This window comes from Marmota monax, unplaced genomic scaffold (assembly GCF_021218885.2).
Source record: "Marmota monax isolate L192 unplaced genomic scaffold, Marmota_monax_Labrador192_F-V1.1 WCK01_AAM20220418_F8-fsc00370, whole genome shotgun sequence".
Lineage (NCBI taxonomy): Eukaryota > Metazoa > Chordata > Mammalia > Rodentia > Sciuridae > Marmota > Marmota monax.
The window spans coordinates 116,554-138,402 of record NW_026693560.1 but is presented as its reverse complement, the minus strand read 5'-3'; the positions used below and the strand labels follow the sequence as shown (position 1 = coordinate 138,402).

The 21,849-nt window shown below is 39.9% G+C and overlaps 3 protein-coding genes across 3 annotated transcripts; 1 reads left to right on the top strand and 2 right to left on the bottom strand.

Moving 5' to 3' along the window:
• Positions 1–1,743: 1,743 nt before the first annotated feature.
• Positions 1,744–2,487, top strand: LOC124102444 (vomeronasal type-1 receptor 90-like). Its single transcript, XM_046458739.1, has one exon. The coding sequence runs from the start codon at positions 1,744–1,746 to the stop codon at positions 2,485–2,487; it is 744 nt and encodes a 247-aa protein (XP_046314695.1).
• A 4,424-nt stretch (positions 2,488–6,911) lies between these two features.
• On the bottom strand, positions 6,912–7,865 carry LOC124102443 (vomeronasal type-1 receptor 105-like). Its single transcript, XM_046458738.1, has one exon. The coding sequence runs from the start codon at positions 7,863–7,865 to the stop codon at positions 6,912–6,914; it is 954 nt and encodes a 317-aa protein (XP_046314694.1).
• Positions 7,866–16,737: 8,872 nt separating this feature from the next.
• Positions 16,738–17,619, bottom strand: LOC124102442 (vomeronasal type-1 receptor 90-like). The gene has a single exon (XM_046458737.1). It carries the CDS (start codon positions 17,617–17,619, stop codon positions 16,738–16,740), a length of 882 nt encoding a protein of 293 aa, XP_046314693.1.
• Between the last annotated feature and the right edge of the window lie 4,230 nt (positions 17,620–21,849).

Here is a 21,849-nt window from a genome sequence, read left to right as displayed (position 1 = left end):
TAGGCTCAAACATTTAAATTGTCTGGACTCCTTGTTGTTTTTTCTCACAGTTTGTAACTGATGTTATCAAGCTATAATTTTCTAGGTCGCTGTGGGAGTGATTGCTAGTCTTACCCACCTGTTTTTTAGATGATAGAATGGGAGGATATGTTGCTCACCTCATTGTAAATGTGACATACTTCACAGCGATAAAGCAGAATTAAGATGGAAATAAAGAAAATACCTTCATTCTATAGGTAGCTATACCATGAGGTTGTCAACATCAAATTTTCTATTACACTATGTTCTCTCTGTCCTCTGGAGAAATATCATTGCTTATGAAAAGAAGATATGAAATCTTGTTCTCTTATGTAAACTCCATTATCAGAGTGAGTTTGGATTTGTTTCTCCTAATTAAAACACTAAAAACTCTGACCCCAAAAGTACTTAAGATTTTCCTGGTGTGCTGCTGCATTGCGTGCCTGTGACCCCAGCAGCTTTGGAAGCTGAGGCAGGAGGTTTGCAGATTCAAGGGCAGCGTCATCAACTTTGTGAGACCCTGTCTCAAAATAAAAATAAGGGGCTGGGGATGTGGCTCAAGCGGTAGCGCGCTCGCCTGGCATGCGTGCGGCCCGGGTTCGATCCTCAGCACCACATACAAACAAAGATGTTGTGTCAGCCAAAAGCTAAAAAATAAATATAAAAAAAAATAAAAATAAAAATAAGGGCCTGGGGTTGTGGCTCAGTGGTAGAGCACTCACCTGGTACGTGCAAGGTCCTGGGTTCCATCCTTAGGCACCACATAAAAATTAAAAAAAAATAAAGACATTGTGTCCAACTCCAACTAAAAAATAAATATTAAAAAAATAAAACAGTTAGGGATGTAGCTCAGTGGTTAAGCACCTTTGGGTTTAATTCCTGGTTAACATACACACACACACACGCACGCACACAGACACAGACACACACACACACACACTTAAATAATGATTACTTTTCCCCATTTTTCCATATGCCAAAGAGAGGACCGAAAAGAAATTTTGGAATTAAATCCTGCCAAAAATGGAGGGTTCTGCCCACTTAGATATGGTTTTTCTGGCATAATCAAATATATATAAAATAATATCAGTGGTTATGTAAACCTGGGTTCAATATCTGGTACCAAAAATATATAGAGAAACAAATTCAAGAAGTCTGCCTTCAGAGCTAACATTTTTCATATTTTGTCTCTAAACTGGTGATGAGCAATCCAGAACAGAGAACACTGAAAATATAGAACTGTATGGGGCTTCATCCAGCATCCACGCTCTTTCCTTGAGGGTTCTATGTGGACATTCCAGCCATCTGCCCCACATGAACTCACTTTGGATGCTACCTACTGAGCTATTTATCAGGGTGCTGCACATGCCGAGAAAAATTAATCCTGGCCCTACCCATGAAAAACAGTGGAGATAAACAGAAAAGATGTTATGCTTGTGTATTGAGAGTTTGAAAAGGGAGCATTAAAAAAAGTGCCCATGTACTTTGAGGTGGGCCGACTTGGTGGGTGGGGAGGTTGAAGCTGGTAACCACTGTGATGATGAGAATTTTATCTTTATTTGATCCTCTGACATGGACTCTATAGGTCCTTTGAGCAGCACACTTTCCATTTATCTTGCTGTAAGAAATGTCTTTTCTTCCCAAATTGTCCTTGGGATCACAGCCAACATCTTCCTCCTCCTCTTCCACATCCTCACGTTCCTTCTCCAGCAAAGGACCAGGCCCATGGACGTGGCCATCGCTCACCTGGCCCTGATTCACCTGCTGATGCTCATAATCAGGGTGTTCCTGGATATAGACATTTTGGGGGTTCGGGATATTTGGAACGACTTCACATGTAAAGCCGTCATCTACCTGTACAGGCTGATGAGGAGCCTGTCAGTCAGCACCACCTGCCTGCTGAGTGTCCTGCAGGCCACCACCCTCAGCCCCAGAAGCTGTTTTCTGGCCAAGTTCAAGCACACGTCCCCACAGCACAGTCTGTGGTACTTTCTCATTCTCTGGGTGTTCAACGTGTTCATTAACATTCGTATTTTAGTCTCTACTGAAGGCCCCTCCAATGACACATTAGATGTTTGGTTTTCCATTGAATCCTGCAGGGTTTCCCCCACAGGTTACTATTACAGGATCTTATTTTCCCTGGTAGGAATACTCCGGGACATCTTCCTTCTGGGGCTCATGGCCCTCTCCAGTGGGTACATGGTGGCTCTCCTGTGGAGGCATAAGAGGCAGTGCCAGCACCTCCACAGCACCAGCAGGATTGCACAAGCCTCCCCAGAGCAGAGGGCCACTAGGACCATCCTGCTCCTCATGGGTTCCTTTGTGGTCATGTACTTTTTGGACTGCGTGATCTCCTCCTCTTATGGTAAAATGCAGAAGAAGGATCCCGTTCGCCTTGTGTTCCAGATGGTGGTGGGCAACGGCTATGCCACCGTCAGTGCTGTGATGCTCATTAGTACCGAAAAATGAATAATCCAGTTCTTCCAATCCACACTGGGGCGGATGAGGACATGTTTAATCAGGGCCAGATAACCCCTCACAGTGACATCCCATGTTATTTCCCCCTGAATTTCCAAAAATTAGTTGATGTTGGGAAAAAACCTAAATGAGGATGAGGGAGATGAAACTTCTGTTGTTCTTTGTAAGATCTTTATCAAACTAGGTGAGGTGGTGCACACCTGTCATGCCAGCAGCTCAGGAGGCTGAGGCAGGAGGATCACAAGTTGAAGGCTAGCCTCAGCAACTCTGTGAGTCCCTGAGCATCTTAGTGAGACCCTGTGTCCAAATAAAATAAATTCAAAGTTCTCGGGATGTGGTTCAGAGGTCACATACACCTGAGTTCAAATCCTAGTTGCAAAAAAAGTGTTAAATGATATATGGGCTGTTTTCTTACTGAACTTGCCTAAAGCAGATACCTTCCATTGTCCATAAGTAGACCATGACTGTGAACCCTTTGCTGGAAAAATGCATTTTGGAAGAATAGTTTTGTTTAGTCTTAGGAAAAGAAATATCTTGCCTAAGTACAACTCTCTTGATGTGCCTGAGGCAATAGGTGTTTTGATGAATTTTTTATTAGAGCAGCAAATATCAATAAGAATAATAAAATCCCCTCTGTGTTAACTCCAGGTGTTTTCCTAATATATCTATAATATTATTTCTCCATGTATTTTTTTCTGACTTCATTATTTAACTTTTCAATGTTATTTTATTTTCATCTGAATGCTAAACCAATAGAGAGTGGGAAAAAAAGGCGTCAGTAGGTGATCAGGAATCAGAGTGCAGGAGAGAGCTCAGATATCTTGGAAACACACAGATCTAATCCATATTCCCATCTAAATTTTATTGGCCTTGCAGCCTTGAAGTAGTGGCCTAGTTCTTTCAGCCTCAGTGTAAAATAAAGACTGTATCTGTTTTAGGGTTATCATGTGGATGAGAACAAACAATAGCACTCCTTTGGCATCATGTGTCCTGAGATTGGAAGGATGCAAAGAAGATTACTAGCATGTCCCCTGACCAAGGATGGCATGCAATTTATAAATCATGTGACATTGAAAAAGCAAGAGTAGCAGCTCACCTCTGTGTACACAGACATCATGTATTAACTCTTAATTTCCGTAGTGATGCTCTGAATGCAGTAGTATTACGATCGCCCACTTTACAGCAAAGAAAACAAAACTCAGATAAATTAAGTCAGTGGATTGCAGAGGAAATAGGTGAGGAAAGTCAGGATTTGAACTCTCAAGCCCAGGTTACAGGTCCTGAGACGAACCAGAGGACAAAGGTTAGGCATGGGGTCCATCGTTTGCCTCCCTCTCTGTAAGTTATTAATACTTTGTAGCAGAAAATATTCAAATATTGTTATTTTTTGTTTCTGAGATGGAATCTCACTCTATTGCAGGGACTGGTCTTGAACTTCCTGCACTCAAGAGATCCTCCTGCCTCAGCCTCCTGAGTTGCTAGAACCACAGCTGCACAATGCGGTGCCCAGCTCAAATATTACAGAAGGTCAAATTAGTGATGAGGCTACGACTTTTCCTGTCCCCTCAAGCAGTTCATGGTCAACTAAATCCATTCTCTGTAACATCCTCAGGATATGGGAGAAACTGTTGTTCTCTGTTGGGAAAGAGAGTGGATATGTCTGCGTTTGGATCTTGTGTGATCTGAAGAGTCATTTACCAAAGGGACCAGATAAGATCATTAAGGAAAAACAGCCACTGTGTCTTCCAGTTAGTTGTGGAAATCCTGGGGTTTCATCATAATGATTTTAGCACACAGACAAATAATCAAGAACATACACAGATCAAGTCTTCCCGGGCAGGAGGTCAGGAAGGTTTGTAGGTCTCAGATGGGCTCAGAACAGACTTGGGACTGATGGAACTTTTTGTGATATTTATCAGGCCCTCCCAGATCAAAATGCTTGCTTCATAACCTACCAGTTTCGCTTGACTGTTGAAGGACACATATGATGCATCTGCAGTAACAATAAACAAACGATTGTCTTATCTTTGAAAAGTCCATGTATGGCTGTGTTTTGGTTATACTCTCCCGCCAGGTGTCTAAGACCAAGTTGGTCAAAGTTGACCTTTTTCCTATCTACGCTAGAGTCAGCTGAGATCTTCAGAGATTACTCCTGGGAACTGCTGACCCCAGCCCTGCAGCTGTGCCCAGGGGTCGCTCGCCCTCCTCTGACTGCCCCTTCCACTTCCACTTCCCCTTCCCCTGTCCCTTCCCAGCATCTGCTGAGCTGCACTTCCATGTGGGCTACCATTTTAGCCTCCATACATGAGGGAGGACAGGCAGGGTGTTTTCTAAAAAGAAAATTCTATACACCATTAGAAAAAAAAATTCGTGTTTTCCAAAATGTGATGATCAGGCGAAATGAAAATTTTATTCTCTCACTCAACATTTTTCTGTCTAATCCCATGACAAGCCTCAAATGACACTAGAAAGATTTTCCATGAGGGCACATCAGTTTTATGGGTCACAGAAGATCACAGGCACAGAGCCCCACAGTTCTCTGGCATATTTATACATAAAAATTTGCATCGGGGCTGGGGACATACCTCAGTTGGTAGAGCGCTCACCTCACATGCACAAGGCCCTGGGTTCCATCCCCAGCACCACAAAAAATTACAGAGACCTGCTCTCATATACCTGCTTTATTTAAGGTAAAATAGATATTGAGGAGGCTTTAAAGAATCAACTTATATAACACACCTAGTATAATTTCTGTACAAAATTGTAAAATAAAAATGTAAATGATAGTTCTAAAAGTGTGTTCTTTTCTGCCATTTCTGTAAAATGGAGATTTTGGAGGACATGCACTTCAAGTATTGTTGCTGGCCCTGGCCTTGAGGACAACATGTCTGACATATTTATACACCTGGACTTTTTTTTTTTTTTGTACTTTTCTATGTGTACGTTATCATCAAATTTTTTTGAAAGAAAGAAAATAAATACTGTTTGCACATCAATCACAACTGGGATTAGCAATGCATGTAGACAGCCTCTGTATTTTCATTGAGGAATTCACTCACATGCCAGGTTATTATTGACATGTATAACAACTTAAACTTGTCATCCTAATGATTTTCTGATATATTATCCTTTGTATATTTTTTGTATATGCTTTGTTTCTTTTTTATCTCTTATTGATTATCATTGAGGTTTGTTGGTTTTCTAGAGGGATTAGATTTGATTCTTCTCATTTTTGTAACAGTGCAATAATGAGTCACTAAACTTCATGTGCATTTAACCACGTTTGCTAACATGTATAATCATAGGGGGAGGGACTGAGAATAAGATTTGAGCTTTTCAAAACCCATCTTCAAACCACTGGAAGGAATCAGCTCTGATATTTTAAGCTCACCACATGACATTGTGGCACATTAAGAATTTTATCACTGGGCTGGGGTTGTGGCTCGGTGGTCGAGCACTTGCTTGGCATGGGTGTGGTGGCTGGGTTTGATCCGCATAAAAAATAAATAAATAAAATAAAACATATACATGTGTTCAAGTATACCAAAAAATTTTTTAAAAAGAGACATTTATCACTCACTTTTTAGTTTCAGAAAAAGATATTTTCCACCACTGGGTTAACATAACAACATTCCCCCTCCCCCATGTCCTGGGGTCGGTGGAATGGCATTATGTTTTCTGTGTCTATCAATTTGGGTACTCCAACCTCAACCTCCTTTAAGTACTTTTATAAAATGTTCGTTCTTTTGTGACTGACTTGCTTCACCAAGTAGAGTATCTTGAGGGCTCAGCTATGTGGCATCCTGTGCCAGAATTTTCTTTCATTTTAAGTGTTAATAGTCCAGCATCTGAATAGAGATAACATATTGTTCATGTATTCTTATGATTCTGGGTGTTGGGTTCTTTCTTCATTTGATTATTTAAAACATGGTTTTATGAGCAAGGCTGTGGAAATGACTGACTACCTTCGTGTGTGTGTGTGTGTGTGTGTGTGTATGTGTGAATGCAGGCATGCACATGTACACACATGTATGCTCTATGATGTGATATTTTATGATAGCAAATGTTTACATGTCTAGTTTGAAAAAATATAGATAACTGAGACAATACAATTATTGAAAAGCATTGGGACTATTGCACCTAGAAATAGTTTGGAATAGCCCAGGTCATGAAAAGTCACATCCACCTCAGAGTCCCCCCCTGGAGGACCCAATGAGAAACATAAAACCCTGGTAATATCTCAGAGATAAATGATTGATTTTGTTTGATTTTTTTTATATATTTGCTACTTACATATCCAAGTATATGGCTGTAACAGAAGAAGAACTCTGTATTGTATTCAAAGAAAACGGCATATACACTGTGCCATAGTGCATCATTCCAAAGAAATCACATTTTCTCATTTTAACAGAACTTTATCCATCATTGGTTACTGAAATATTTACTGTCTTCTCCCACATATATCTCAAAATACTAATTATACGTTTTTCAGTGCTAATGAACACCAAAGGGCTGAACGAGGCATAGCTATGGGTCACGAGGATCTGGATACAGTAAAATATTGGATCATCCTTCAGTGTGATTCTTGCATAGGAGACAATGCTGTCCAAGATGGACATGACCACAAAGCAACTCAAGAGCAGCAGGATTGTCTGGGTGGCCCTCAGTTCTGGGGATAACACTGGAGACAGGCTGGTGCTGTGGAGATGCCGGGACTGCCTCTTGTGCCTGCACAGGAGAGCCACCATGTATCCACTGGAGAGGGCCATGATTCCTATAAAGGAGACTTCCCTGAAGGTCAGCAGGGTGGACAAGCTGTGCTGGAGGAAGAAGGTCATGGGAATGAAGGAGCAGGATTCTGTGATGTACATAAAGTTGTCTGAGGTCCAATTGCGGGTAGCAGCAATGGAGATGAAGAGGTGGCTACTGAAGGATGAGTAGATGACCCACAGGAAGAGAAGGAAACACAGGTTATGATGTGAGGGTTTATGTTTGAACCTTGCCAAGCAGGAGCCCCTGGGGCTGAGGGTGATGGCTTGGAGGACACTCAGCAGGCAGGTGGCACAGATGGAGAAGCCCCTCATCAACCTGTACAGGTAGATGAGCCATTTACACGTCAGGTCATCCCACCTGCCTCCCTGAGGTATAAAAATGTCCGCAGCTATGAAGCCCTTGATGAGCAGCATTACCAGGTGGATTAGGGCCAGGAGACCAATGGGCAGGTCAGTGAGCTTAGGTCTGTGTCTAGTAATGAGCAAGGAGATGTGGACTAGAAGAAGAAGGGCATTGGCCATGACCCCAACACCAATCACGGTGTACACGGTATTTCTTATGTGAGTGTTACTGTACAGTCTGTTGGCTTTATTCATCTTATGGGGGAAAGAATTCTGTGAACACCTTCGGAAAAAGACAAGAAAATGTCCTTTTTTGCAAATATGTCCTTCATCAATCCCAATGGACAACCCTGCAATCAGGAAAATAAAGAGGATTCATCAAAACATGACTTCATTCCACATGATGAGTGAATTCTGGTGCTGGGTACAGTGATGCCTGCCTGAAATCACAGTGACTGAGATGCTGGGTGCTTGTGAGGCTGAGGCAGGAGGATCACAAGGGTGATGCTACCATGGGTGTCTTAGTGAGACCCTCTCTCAAAATACACAAAGAAAAGGACTGGGGTGTAATTGGTGCTGGTGCACTTAACCACCGAGCAATCTCCAGCACAAAATAAAGCAACAAACAAACAAACCCCCTTAGTTCTGTCTCACACCACCCAGAACCCATGCCCCTGCTCTCCCTTGTCCTCACATCTCCCAGTCTCAGCTGGGTTATATGTACCCCTGGGGCCTCCACAATGTCATTCATAATGATACTTCTGTTTTCTTGTATATTGATCATTGCCGTCTGGGCACAGTGGCACACTCCTGTAATCCCAGGTGCTTGGGAGGCTGAGGTAGGAGGACAGCCTTAGCAACTTAGGAAGGCCCTGAGTAACTTAGCACAACCCTATCTCTAAAAGAAAAGGAAAAAAAAAGTGTGTGGTGGTGCAACTCACTGTTAAGCACCCCCGGGGTCAATCCCTAGTCAAAAAAATTGCCATTTTTCTTAGAAAATATTTTCCTCCTATAATCTCATGTCTGAGATTTTCTGGTGAAGACAGAGTCATACTTGATTTTCATGTGCCTGTTCTTGTTGGTCAGGTACATAATGGTAGCTCTACAGTTTTGGGTGAATTGGAGTGAGGCTGATGATAGGAAAGAGGAAATGAGCCCCTCCTAAACAAAGAGTATCACAGATTCAATATGCACAGAGTTACTGCATGTCAACACCATGTTAATTCTGGATTATTTATGGCCACACCAAATATTTACAATATATAAACAAGAAAATGTTGGTGTGAAGTCTGCAGTCAGACTGATACGCGTGTGTATATGAGCTGCCACTCACAATAGCATTAGCTTAAGCTCTCTGTGATGCTGCGGTCCACTTATCTCAGCTATCAACATAAATAGGCACATTATGTATACCCTGGAGGTATTATTGGTGTAATAAATATAGTATGTGTATCAACATTGGAAGTGTTTGTGGTACAAAATGAATTCTCTAAAAATGTTGTCTTCTATTTTTATGATCATACGGTTCTTAATGCATGTGGCTTGGAAGAATCAATTCAGTTATTTTCATAACAGAGCAGCTATGTTGCTGCCCAAAAAGAGAGGAGAGAATTTGGAAAATTCTGCTGAGCCTGGATGCACAAGGCTGTAATCCCAGCACCTTGGAAGGCTGAGGCAGGAGGATCGTGAGTTCTAAGCAAGTTTCAGCAAATCAGCAATAAAATATTAAATATTTCTCTAAATAAAATATGTCTCTAAATGAAATATTAAAAAACAGTGCTGGGGAAGGGGCTCAGTGGTTAAGCATCCCTGAGTTCAATGTCTGGTACAAAATATTAGAAATTTCCAATATAGTAGAACATTTCCACAGTCTCTTTCAGATAACTCTTTTGAAATTATAGGTCTGTTCCTGGAATCCTCTGATGTGACTGTACATGTCACTTTTTTTATCCTCAAGCCGGAATAACTAGCCTCAGGTAGAATATTCCAGAAGTATTACCAAGAGCGTAGTCCATTTTTTGGTCCTTTCCCAAGATTTACAATCAGAGTAATAATTAGAACTACAAGCAAAATAGAGTTGTTGTTTCTTTTCAAGGTTTTGATTAAAGGACAAGTATCCAACCTAATCTTGAAAGATGGTTCCCCAGATATTATCTGGATTACAAATTAAAGGTGACATTTCTCCAGACTCAAGAGTCCCAAGCCTGAAATTTATGCTGAAAAATTTGATGAATGATCTGTTGGGATAATATTTTTTTGTAGAGTGTGTTTATTTTATTAAATATAACTCATGTGAGATATACAGTATTGTAAAATATTTCTGCCACATTGTAGAAAAAAATTATCATCTGAAAATCAAACACATAAGGGTAATGTGTTTTATGGCTACTGGTTTAATAATGTCCGATTCTAAGGGGAAGAAAAATGTTAATCACTCGCAAACATTGGAGCCCATTGAACAATTCAGACCTGAAGCAGGTATTTAGTTAAAACTTTTGGAATACAGATTTCCTGATGCAAAAATTTATAATGTTATTTGAAAAAAAAGGTACCTGTAATAAGACTCATGGACCTTGTATACCAAATAGTAATAAATTCCTGGTTAAGTAAATCTTACTGCCATATTGCTATTGATTTGTAAATTCTTCATATAAATTATGGCTTTGTTTTCCTATTCTTTTTTCTCAATAAAGAAAAGACAGTACAAAAAAACCAAAGGTGATCAAGGAGAAAAAAAAAATTCAGGTTTTAAAAAGTCATGATCAAGTAATGTGACAAATTTCTCCATTCACTTATCCAACCTATTTGAGTTGGTTGCAGAGTAATCCCAGAAACACAAAGTAAAATATCAAAGTTACACACATTTCTAATATTTTTTTTCGTTGTAGTTGGACACAATATCTTTATTTTATTTATTTATTTTTATGTGGTGCTGAGGATTGAACCCAGGGCATTGCACGTGCTAGGTGAGTGCTCTATCACTGAGCCACAACCCCAACCCCCTATCTCTAATCTTTATTATTCACAAAAATGATGACTTGAAACCTATATTACTGGTAATGATATAAGCGTGTTATTGTTTGTAAAATAAAATGTCCAGTGATAGCTTTCAAAGAATAATCCTTATTGGTTTGTTTATTTTTGTCATCAGGGATTGAACCGAGGGGTGCTTAACTATTGAACAGCATCCCCAATCTTTTTTTTTAAATTATTTTTCTATTTTTGAGACATGGTCTTTCTAAGTTGCTTAGGGCCTCACTAAGTTGCTGACGGTAGCCTTGAACTTGCCTCAGGCTCCCAAACTGCTAGGTCAAAGAATAATCCTAAATAGATACATATTATCAACGAGGAGCTACCATTGTAAAATCATTTAAAATTACTTTAGCTCGTGTAATATCTGTGAAATACCATTTTTCTTTCATTGAGTTGAAATCATTCAAAAACCTGCAGTGACCCCGCATTCTATTGCGTGTCTGTATGAATATGTAACCACAAACTGCACAGTTATGTACAATGATACTGTGTCAATAAACATTAAAACAAAGAATATTAAGTAAACCAAGGAATTCAGCTAGTGAATAAATAAGAATAAAAGCATGAGTAATAGAAATACTTTACATTGCCGAGCTCTTCAAGGAGTACAGTTTAATAACCTATGAATCAGGGCACTGAATGGGGTTGGCTGCAGTGTTCCTTTGGAAACTGTAATCCTGTCATCCTAAAAGTTTTAGGACAGGCTAGGGTGTACAGATGCTATGAATTGACATTAAGATTCAGGAAATCATAGCTCCAGTGGAGCTTTAAAAATGACTAAAATATTTTTTTTCTGGAAATGAAATTCCTCTATAGCGATATGAAAAAAATGAACCTTCTTTTGAGTGCAGATCAAGGAAATTGGCATTGATCTCACATCATCAAAAGCACCCCCTTAGCTTCCTCAAAGTAGAGCCAGGCTAGACCAGAGTACCCTAGTCACACTCTAACTTCCAAATCCCACACACTCAACACTATCAGCGAGCTGTGCATGCCAATCACCTCAGTTGGACTTTATCTCCATATCATGCAATAAGTGACTATTTTAAAGAAATGTATTTAGCTGCACCTGTGCTGATGAGTCGTTTCAGTGGAAAAACAGTCTGGTGAGCATGCTCCCTTTATGAAAACAGAAATTCTCTAGCATGTCCCCTTGTACCTGGCTAGCACAGCAGGGTCCTGGAGATCAGGGGACAGGGCAGGGTCGGCCACCAGCAGAATGGTTTCAAGTTGATAGAGAGGGCTGGGGACCCCTCAAAGGAGGAAAACCCAGCTAAGTCTCCTTTATTAGATGGATCAGGGTCTGAACATATAAGACATTGTTATCATCTCGCAGCTGCCAAAATTTCATACTAAACCTGCGATACATGATGTCATCCAATAGGTCCTCAAACTAGTAAGGAGGGTTCAGGATGCTGCACCTGAACTTGGGGTCTGGGGGGAATGGGAGAGTGGAAATGAAGTAGGTCGACATATTCCAGAATGAAGAAGGGACCAGTATCTCTTTTCTGAAACCTGAAGTGGTCATGCCTACCTTTTAGGGTGCAGATAAGGTGTAAATAACACGATATATCTCTGTCACTTAGCACTCTATGTCCACCCCCCCACACAGGAGTTTGTCATTGTCACCTAGGTGATTTTTTTTTTTTACCATAGTTCAAGTTTACCATCATTATCGTCTCTATTATTTTCTTCTAGAAATGGTTTTAAAATTTGATCTCTTGGAAGGTGAGACTGATCTTGCTTCAGGCAAGTGACTCAGGAAATATGGATAAAGTGGGCTGCAGGCTGTATATATTTTTTTGACCCACATTGAGCTGGGAGAGTAAGAAGAGCATTATGAAGGAACAGCTGGTGTGTTGGGGGGAGACAAAGCCCTCACCAGCTAGGTGACAGTGCTGCCTTCAGGGATTCTCTGAAATAAATGACACACAGTGTGGTCCTCAAAACCCTGGGATACACTTGAGGAAATAAGTGGAAGTCCTATTTTTGAGAACAGGGTAAGAGTTTTACAAAATGCCCGGTAAATTAAAAGATTTGTCAGCATAGCTTGTGTTCAGAATATTGACATTACCGATATTTTAAAATAAATCTTCAGAAATTTTGGGAGAAGAAGAGATTTTTTTTCCCAAAGAAATGGGAACTGAGCAGAGTCCTGCTAGATTATAATCCCAGGAAAATCCCTCAAATCCCAAAAGCTAAATATAAGGACAAAGATATTCTTTTCCCAAGCTCTAGGAATTTGTATTGCTGGGTGTTTTGAAGCTACAAATGGGAAAAAACCACCATCTTTACTTTTTAAATAGTTAATATCCTTGCAAACTCAACATCCTGCACCTGTAATTGGAAATTTCCTAAGTGACAGAGCACAGGACCAGGGCTTATAGTATATATTGTGGCAGGAAATGTTTCATGAGAAAATCCTAGGATATACTTGGCAGTAATGTGGGGTTACCCTCTATCAGATGAGGTTTTGAACATGGAAGATTTCCTTCTAGAGACTTTAAAACATGGAACAATAAATTAATTGTTTTAATTTTTGTTAAAATTTATTTTCTAATTAATTGTTTTAAAACATGAAAACAATTAAACAGAGCACAGAAGTCACTTATATCAACAGTAGTTGATATAATGACAGAAACAGAACTACATATATTTATCAAAAGATATGAAATTAAAACATGTCACGTGCCAGGTCCAACGTGTTGAATAAGTAATGTTTAAAATCGGAAAATAACATTTTATAGGGAGCTTGCATATTAATGGAGCTAGTCAGTAACTATAGTCTTGTTCATGAAAACCTAAAACTTATTGAGGTCTCCTATGCAAAAATTGGAGACACTTTTTATCATTCTTTAAAGTCATGAGGAGGCTAGGAAGGAAATATCCTCATTGTGCCTTACAGGGCACGTCCTTTCTCCTGAGAGGGACTCATAGAGCTCGGGTCTCTTTTGCAGATACCAACAACCTCACTAAGAAGCCCAATCCTCCTTCTCCCACAGCCTTCCTAGGACCCCCTGACCACTGTTTCTGCATCTGAGGATCCAGAGCCACTTACCCAGATGGAGGTGATGGGAAGACTCAGTTCACCTGAGAAGAAACTGGGCTGGTTTAGGGAAGGGAGGCCTTTAACCCATCTCTCTGCAGGGCCTTAATTTTTGTGTCTGTAAGAAGGTGACAGTGTCTTACTGGAGAGCGTCAAACCATCAGGTCTCCAGTGGGACACTTTACCTGCCCTTCTATTTGACTTTGTGCTCAGGTGGATAACAGCTCTCTAGGGTGAACTGGGCTCCCAACTTTTCTCTTAAGTAAATTGACATGTGTATTGGCGGGGGGGGGGTCACAGTCATCCCAAACATTTAGAAAGTATCAACTTCTTACATTGTGATATGGGCCAAATTTGTCTAAAATCACCTCACATTTTTTTCAGGGCACTTTCTGGTCTGAGATCTTCCTGGATCCCCATGTGAGTTGCCGTTGGTTGGGTGTCTCAGCTACCATGGATGATGGACATCTTCTCCCTCAGCCCCTTGTTACTGGGAGGACCTGGTTCCTGGGGAGTGTTGGCTCTGCTCTCCATTTTTCAAAGTCCAAGGATCTGGGTTCAAGGTGTGAGTGCAAATTGAATTGGGATGGAAATGTGTTGAAGTAAATACTCAGAGTGCAGGTGAAGCTGGAGTGGGGGTGGAGGTATTCACTGGGAGATGAGGCTGGGTGAACTGACGCTTGTTTCACTTATTCAAAAGCAATTGAGCTTCATTTCTCTTATTGACTTAACCAACAGAGTCACTTGGAAGTGGCTCCTTTGGAAGTACAATATTTTCATAACCATTTCTTTTTTCAAGTACAACTTTATTACTTCCAATTTATTTTTCTTTCAATTTATAGTGATCAAGTATAAAACTGCTATGAATGCTTACATACACATTTGGGGGGTAAAACACAGATTGTGATTGTTGGATCATTTGTGTGACTCTCTGTGAAGGATAAGATATTGCAATGCTATTTTCAAATAGCCTGTATCATTTGGCATCTGATAAAACGATACAGGCTATTTGAAAATAGCATTGCAATATCTTAAATAAACCTAGTATTCCTGGTTAAATAAAAAAGAATTTGACATTTTTATTCACTCTTTTTCTTGATTTAAAAGAATTTTATGGGTTTATATTTTCATGGTATGGACTGTTATCAAGGTTAGTAATTTTCCAGATGCTGCTTAAATCTGGTATTTTGTCCTAATTTAAAACACTTCATTCAGATAGTTATCCTACAGGAACCACTTAAGACAACACTGAGATAGATGTAAAGACTGAGGTGCTCAGACTGAACTCACACCAGAACTTCAATTACTTCTTCATACAAAAGTGGGCATGATGGGGGACTTCAGGGGATCTTCTTCAAATGACTGTTTGGAATAGGTTTTTATTATAAGTTTTATTTTTGGTATCAGCCATTGAACTCAAGATTCTTAACCATTGAGCCACATCCCCAGCCATTTTTATATTTTACTTAGAGACACCATCTTACTAATTTGCTTAGGGCCTCACTGAGTTGCTGAGCTGGATTCTGATCCCACAATCCTCCTACATCAGCCTCCCTAGCCAGTGGGATTACAGGCCTGCACCACCACAACCAGGTTGTTTGCCACAGTTTTGCTGAAATGTTTTCAAATTATTGGAAAAAAATACTTTGACACTTTGAGCGTCATTTCACTTTTCTTTGTAAATTCAGAGGATGTTTTTCTCACAATTGGCTTAACGTGATTGAAATGTTCTATGATGAGTAAATACACAAAGATCAAATTTCCCATTTACCAATGTTTAAGAGTACAGTCAGCAGCATTAAGCACATTCAGTTTTGTGTGAATGTATAATCTCCAGCATGTCCAGAATTTTTCTTCTCCCTAAATGAGCCCCATATCCATCAAATAACAATTCCCCTACTGAACCCCCTCCTCAGCTACTGGAAAATATTATTCTATATTCTGTCTCTATAGATTCCATTACCCAAAGTTCCACCTTCTATGTGTGGATTTATACAATGATGATTCTTTAATTTTTTAAAGAGAGAGAGAGAGAGAGAGAGAGAGAGAGAGAGAGAGAGAAGAGAGAGAGAGAATTTTTAAAATATTTATTTTTCAGTTTTCAGTGGACACAACTTCTTTATTTTATTTTATGTGGTGCTGAGGATCAAACCCAGCACCCCGTGCATGCCAGGTGAGTGCATTACCGCTTAAGACACATACCCAGCCCAATGATGATTCTTTTTAGAGTGACATTTCATTGGACATAATGTCTTCAAATTTCCTACATGGTATATCCAGACCACATGTTTATATATTCAGATGCATGTGGATATCAGATTGTTTGCAAAATTGCTTATTATAGATAATGGTACCATGAACAAAGGTGTTCAAGTGACAGTTTTGAGTCCTTGCCAATATTATTTGTTATATTTGTAAAAGCACAATTGATAAATCAGATGGCAATTTATGATGAGAGATCTTTACACGTTATTGGGCATAAGAGAGACTACAGAGACTGTTTACTTATTAAAAGCTACTCCAATCTCATATATTTATAAATATAGGGACTAATGTAGATAATAAAATTGAGATTTACCTCTTGGGGGTCACTCTCACATTTTCAGTCAGAAATACAATGTACTTCCAGGCACAGTGAAATTCTCCTGTAATTCCAGCACCTCGGGAAATGGAATCAGGAGGATCATGTGTTTAGGCAACTCAGTGAAACCCTGTCTCTAAATAAAACACAAGATCAGGCTGAGGATGTGGCTCAGTGTTTGAGTGTTCCTGATTCAATCCTCAGTAACTCCCCCACTGCCTAAAAATATAATGACTTTAGTTTATCTCAGAGGTATATGAAAAAAATATCTAGCATGTATTTCTAATTCACAAATTTTAAAGTAATCACATAAAAGCCCCCATTTATCTATTCATTCAACACAGAAAGCAGACTACACTATGCCATGATGAATGGTTGCCCAGCCGTGTGGTGGCTCATTATGAAAATTTATCCATCAGGCAATGATCCAACATTTACTATCCTTACCACATAAGAATTTCAAAAAGTTAAGGCTGTGTTTTTTCAGTACAGATGAAAACCAAAGGGCTACTTGTGGCATAGCCATTGGCCACCATCATCTGGATAGAATGACAAACAGGGTCATTGTTCCACATGGTTCTTGAGGAGGAGATGACACAGTCCAAATAGGACATGAGCACAAAGAAACCCAGGAGCAGCAGGATGGTCCTAGTGGCCCTCTGTTCTGGGGAGGCTTTTGGAGACAGGCTGGTGCCGTGAAGGTGCTGGCACTGCCTCTTATGCCTATGCAAGAGGGTCACCATGTACCCACTGGAGAGGGCCATGAGCCCTATAAGGAAGACATCCCATAATGCACCCAGGGCGGTAAACAAATGCCTGAGGAAGTAGCTCATGGGTAAGATAGTGCAGGAGTCACTGAGGAATATAAGGCCCTGTGAGGTCCCAGTGGAGTTGTCAACAGCAGAGATGGAGAAGTGGGCACTGAAGGACATATAGAAGACCCACAGGAAGAGAAGGGACCTCAGGCTGTCCTGTGGGGCCTTAGGCTTGAACTTTGCCAAGCAGGAGCTTCTGGGGCTGAGGGTGAGGGCCTGCAGGACACTCAGCAGGCAGGTGGCAGAAATGGACAGGCCCCTCATCAACTTGTACAAGTAGGCAAAAGATTTACATGTGACATCACCCCAAAGCCCCCCCTGAGATGTAAAAATGTCTGCAGCTATGAACCCCATGGTGAGGAGCATCAGGAGGTGGGTTAGGGCCAAGAGACCGATGATACAGTCTGTGTTCTTGAGCCTCTTGTCACACAGGAACTTGATGACATGGAACAGAAAGAGGATGGTGTTGGCCAAGATCCCAATTCCCACTTCAGAGTAAAAGGTGCTTCTTAGGTTAATAACACCATGCACCATGTGGTTTTTTTCTCATCTTTTGGGGTAAGGAATCATGGATTACATGTCTTAGGAGAAAAGTAAGAAAATTCATTATCACAAATATTAAATTTCATCCATCTCAGCCAACACTGTTGCCAGGAGCAAAATTTGTTGGCCTATCCCAATGCCCTCTTTCCCCTCTAACTGAAGTTTTGCTGACACACCCTGGAATCCATTCTTTCCTCTCTCTTTTCCCATCATTTTCCAATCATGGCTGGATTACTTTTCATGCAAAGTACAAAAGGATTTCCTGAGCATTAAAAATTGTCATATCTGTCATATATTTCTTATTCACAAGCTCCAATATTATAAAAAAATCTTTCCCAGATACAACCTTGAATTTTTATTGATGATATCTGACTGCAAGGGTGGAGTATGTGTCCTTCCTGTAGTAAGGACTATGTACTTTTGGGTCAATTGAAATTATGGGGATTTAATTAGGAAGAAAACCCTCCTAAGCAAAGAGTCTCAATGTCTTAGGCCATGCATATTTATGTTAGCTTCCTGTTACCTTTATTCTGGTTTGTTCATGAACACATGTAATTTTGTTTATATATTCACAGAGAAAATACTAAGTATTGCAACCTCTGAAGTCAGACGGCTTGAATATACCTATGTAATCTTCCACTTAAAGGATAAGTATTCAACTTTGAGAATCCCATGAGCCTGGGCTCTGGACTCATCTCATCTATAAGCTGAACAAAACCTCATCATGTCTGTACCCGAGATACCGTGCATGAAACAGGATGGAGCACATTTTCCATACAGGGAAGGCTTGCTGTGCAGAAGGATCTCTTTGGAATTGTTCAATTTTTTAGACTTCTGCAGATCCTCACTCATAGAAAGCTCCTAATAGTTGATCATCTCTATCATCAACTCAGAGAGGCTAAAAAATTACTGGAATTATATTTTGTTAGCAATCTCTGTTCAGAGAAAACTGAGTGGATTTTAGGACAATTTGATTCCCCTTCACAGCTACCTATGTAAATTATTTTTGTTATTAAATCACAATTTGACCTATGTGAACCAAGTCCAGTATCAAATTCTAGCAGAAACACATTTCAATATTTTACTACTTAAATATGGGTAGCCAGGCATGGTGGTTCACTCCTGTAATCCAGCAATTTGGGAGGCTGAGGTTACAGGATTGCAAGCTCAGTGCCAGCCTAAGCAACTGTGATGCACTTAGCAACTCAGTGATACCTTGTCTATAAATAAAACACAAAATAGGGCTGGGGCTGGGGCTTGCTTTTTCAGTGTCCCTGAGTTCAAGCCCCAGTACCAAAGCAAAAGAAAACAACAACAAAACAAAACCTTAAATACGTGGAATCATTGTGATAAACAGAACCATAATGAAAAAAGATACACATTCACTCCACTTGAGGAATTTATTACAGTGTAAGTATCCAACCTATCTTTGAAACATGAGTCTTTTTGGAGTCCAAGTTTTCCATCTTCCTTCAAGAATGCAATGATGTTTCTCCCGACTCAAGAGGTCCACATGTAAAATTGATACTTAGGTTTATTATATTGATGCCTCACACATACCAGGTACATTTTCTACTACTGAACTACATCTCCAGCTCTGATTCTAGAGAATTTTGAAATGACTTTACTGGCAGAATGTTTTCCTGGAAAACATATATATATTTACTTGAATCCGAGCATCTCATATAACTAATAATTGAGATTTAATTTGTATTTTCACATACTGAACCATAATAAAACCGGAAAACAAAGTCTTAAAGCTAAATTAGTTCATGAGCCTATGGATGTAAATGGCACTAAGGAAATCCCAGCTACTCAGGAGGCAGAGACAGGAGGATGTCAAGTTCAAGGCCAGCTAGCAAATTAGTGAGACCCTGTCTCAAAATAATATATTAAAATTGGGCTAGGGATGTACCTCATTGGTGAAGAGCCCTGGGTTCAATACCTGGTAGAAAAACCAAAAGTGCTAAGGAAATCTGACATGTTAAAGATGAGTGAACATTGGGCACCATGTGAGAATTCAGAGTTTAATGTACAGGTTTCATTTAAACATTGAAATGCAGATCTAATTTTTAAAAAATTTTAACCTTTAGCTGACATAATACCTGGACTTAGGGAGTCTCATATTAGAAGTCAATACATGTTGACATTGCTTGCTGAACACATGGGGGAATTAACATTTTGATTTTCTCACATTGTATAATTTCTAAGTGTGCAGAGTCTCAAAACTCTTATTTCGTCACATGTAATCACCTGATGCAGACTCTGGTGACCACATTGAGCTATAGACATGAGAACTGCTGACCCCAGCCCTGCAGCTGTGCCCAGGTGCCCCTCACCCCTCCTCTGACTGCTCCTTCCCAGATTCTGCTGAGCTGCACTTCTATGTGGGCAACATGTTTACAATCCCTACATGAGTGAGGAAATGCAGTAATTGGCTGAAAGGAAATTCTATAGAGCATTAGGACAAAAAAGTTTATTTTTTTCTGAAATGTGGTGAACAGCAAAATGATGATTTTTAAAAAAAATTTTAGGATTATGGTCATGCACGACCGTGTCCATCTTCTGTCCAAAGTTCAGATCACATACTGATGTATTCGTTTATCATATGCATCAGACACATATACCTTATTCACTTAAATATTATAAAATATGTAAGTGTTCTAAAGGTAAGTATACAGCTATGTCTGTGTTAATATCTCCTTTATATTATAAAGCATTCTGGTGATCAGGAGCCCTTCATAATACAAGCTAAAATAAATCACCAGGCATGTCCTCTCCCAGCCATGAGTCTTGCCACTCAGCAAGAAGAATCTAGAGGCTCAGGGACAAGATGAGAACTTCCTATCCCCTGCAATGTGTTCAAGGGGCCTCCTCAACCAAGGCTCTTAACTCGGTGATGATACTTGGAAACATACGGTTCGCAGCAAAAAAAAAAAAAAAAAAAAAAAAAATCATGTTTTTTTTTTTTTTAAACAAGGGAAATCAAACTATCCTAAGAAATACTGGACAGTCCACAGAGGGGGACATAAATCACAGGGAAAGTAACATGGGTTGCACATGATGGTGCACATCTGTAATCCCCACAGCATGGGAGTCTGAGGCAAGAGAATTGCATTATTGAGACTAGCCTCAGCAACTTAGTGAGGACCTAAGCCTCATAGCAAGACCCTGTCTATAAATAAAATGTTAAAAAGACAAGGGATGTGGCTCAGTGGTTAAGCACCCCTGGGTTCAAACCTTGGTACCATAATAATAATAATAATAATAATAATAATAATAACAACAACAACAACAACAACAATAATATAATGATGATGATGATGATTATAATAACAGCAGAAAATGAGCATGATTTGTTTTGTCTTTTCCATGTACTTAAACCTCCTCCTGCTCCCATTACCTACTGTATGTTAACTAAAGATGAACAATTGAGTTCTGGGAGGGGAGCTGGTCCTGCTTCATGTGAGTTTGGGACTGAGGGGAAATTGGGCAGCCAGCTGTACTTTGCATCACAGTTATAGCTGGGAAACTATGAAGAGCACTAGGGAGAAACAGCTTGCACATCAGGGAGGGCACAACCACTACCATCCAGGTGCTATGCTGGGTGAAAAGCCACTGTGAAATGTGCAAGCTACAGGAATATGAAGGAGAAAAGCCTGTAGAATATTTGGATAAATGAGTGATGGCTATTCCTGAAAAATCTGGTTGATGATCACCCATTGTTCCCATAAATTGGAAAGATTTAAGTAAAGCTCAAGGTTCCCAGCAGCAACTACACAATAACAGTATTTTGAAATCTGTCTTCAGGTTCAGTATAAGGAAAGTTACTTTTCTAACAGCAACAAGAACCTCCAAAGGAGCTTCATCACAGACACTAAGCTGTCCTTACCGGGAAACCCAAACATACCTGCAGGAGGATCTGTTTCCCTGATGAAGTCAATAATGACATGAGTCAAGTCCAATTTGCTTAAAGAGGAAGAAAAGGAGATTGGTTCACATTTGTTCTGTAACTGTATTTGCATGAAAATATGAACTTAAAAAATAAATGTGAGCACAGACACCTGAACAGAAGGAGGATCAACTTTTCCCAATATTCTCCCTAACAAAATGCCTATCAGACACAACCATTATGAGGGAAATGGGAAGGAGGATTTTAAAATGAATAATAAAAAAGAGACCAGATGAATGGACCATATGTTCTTCCTGCTGAACTATTGA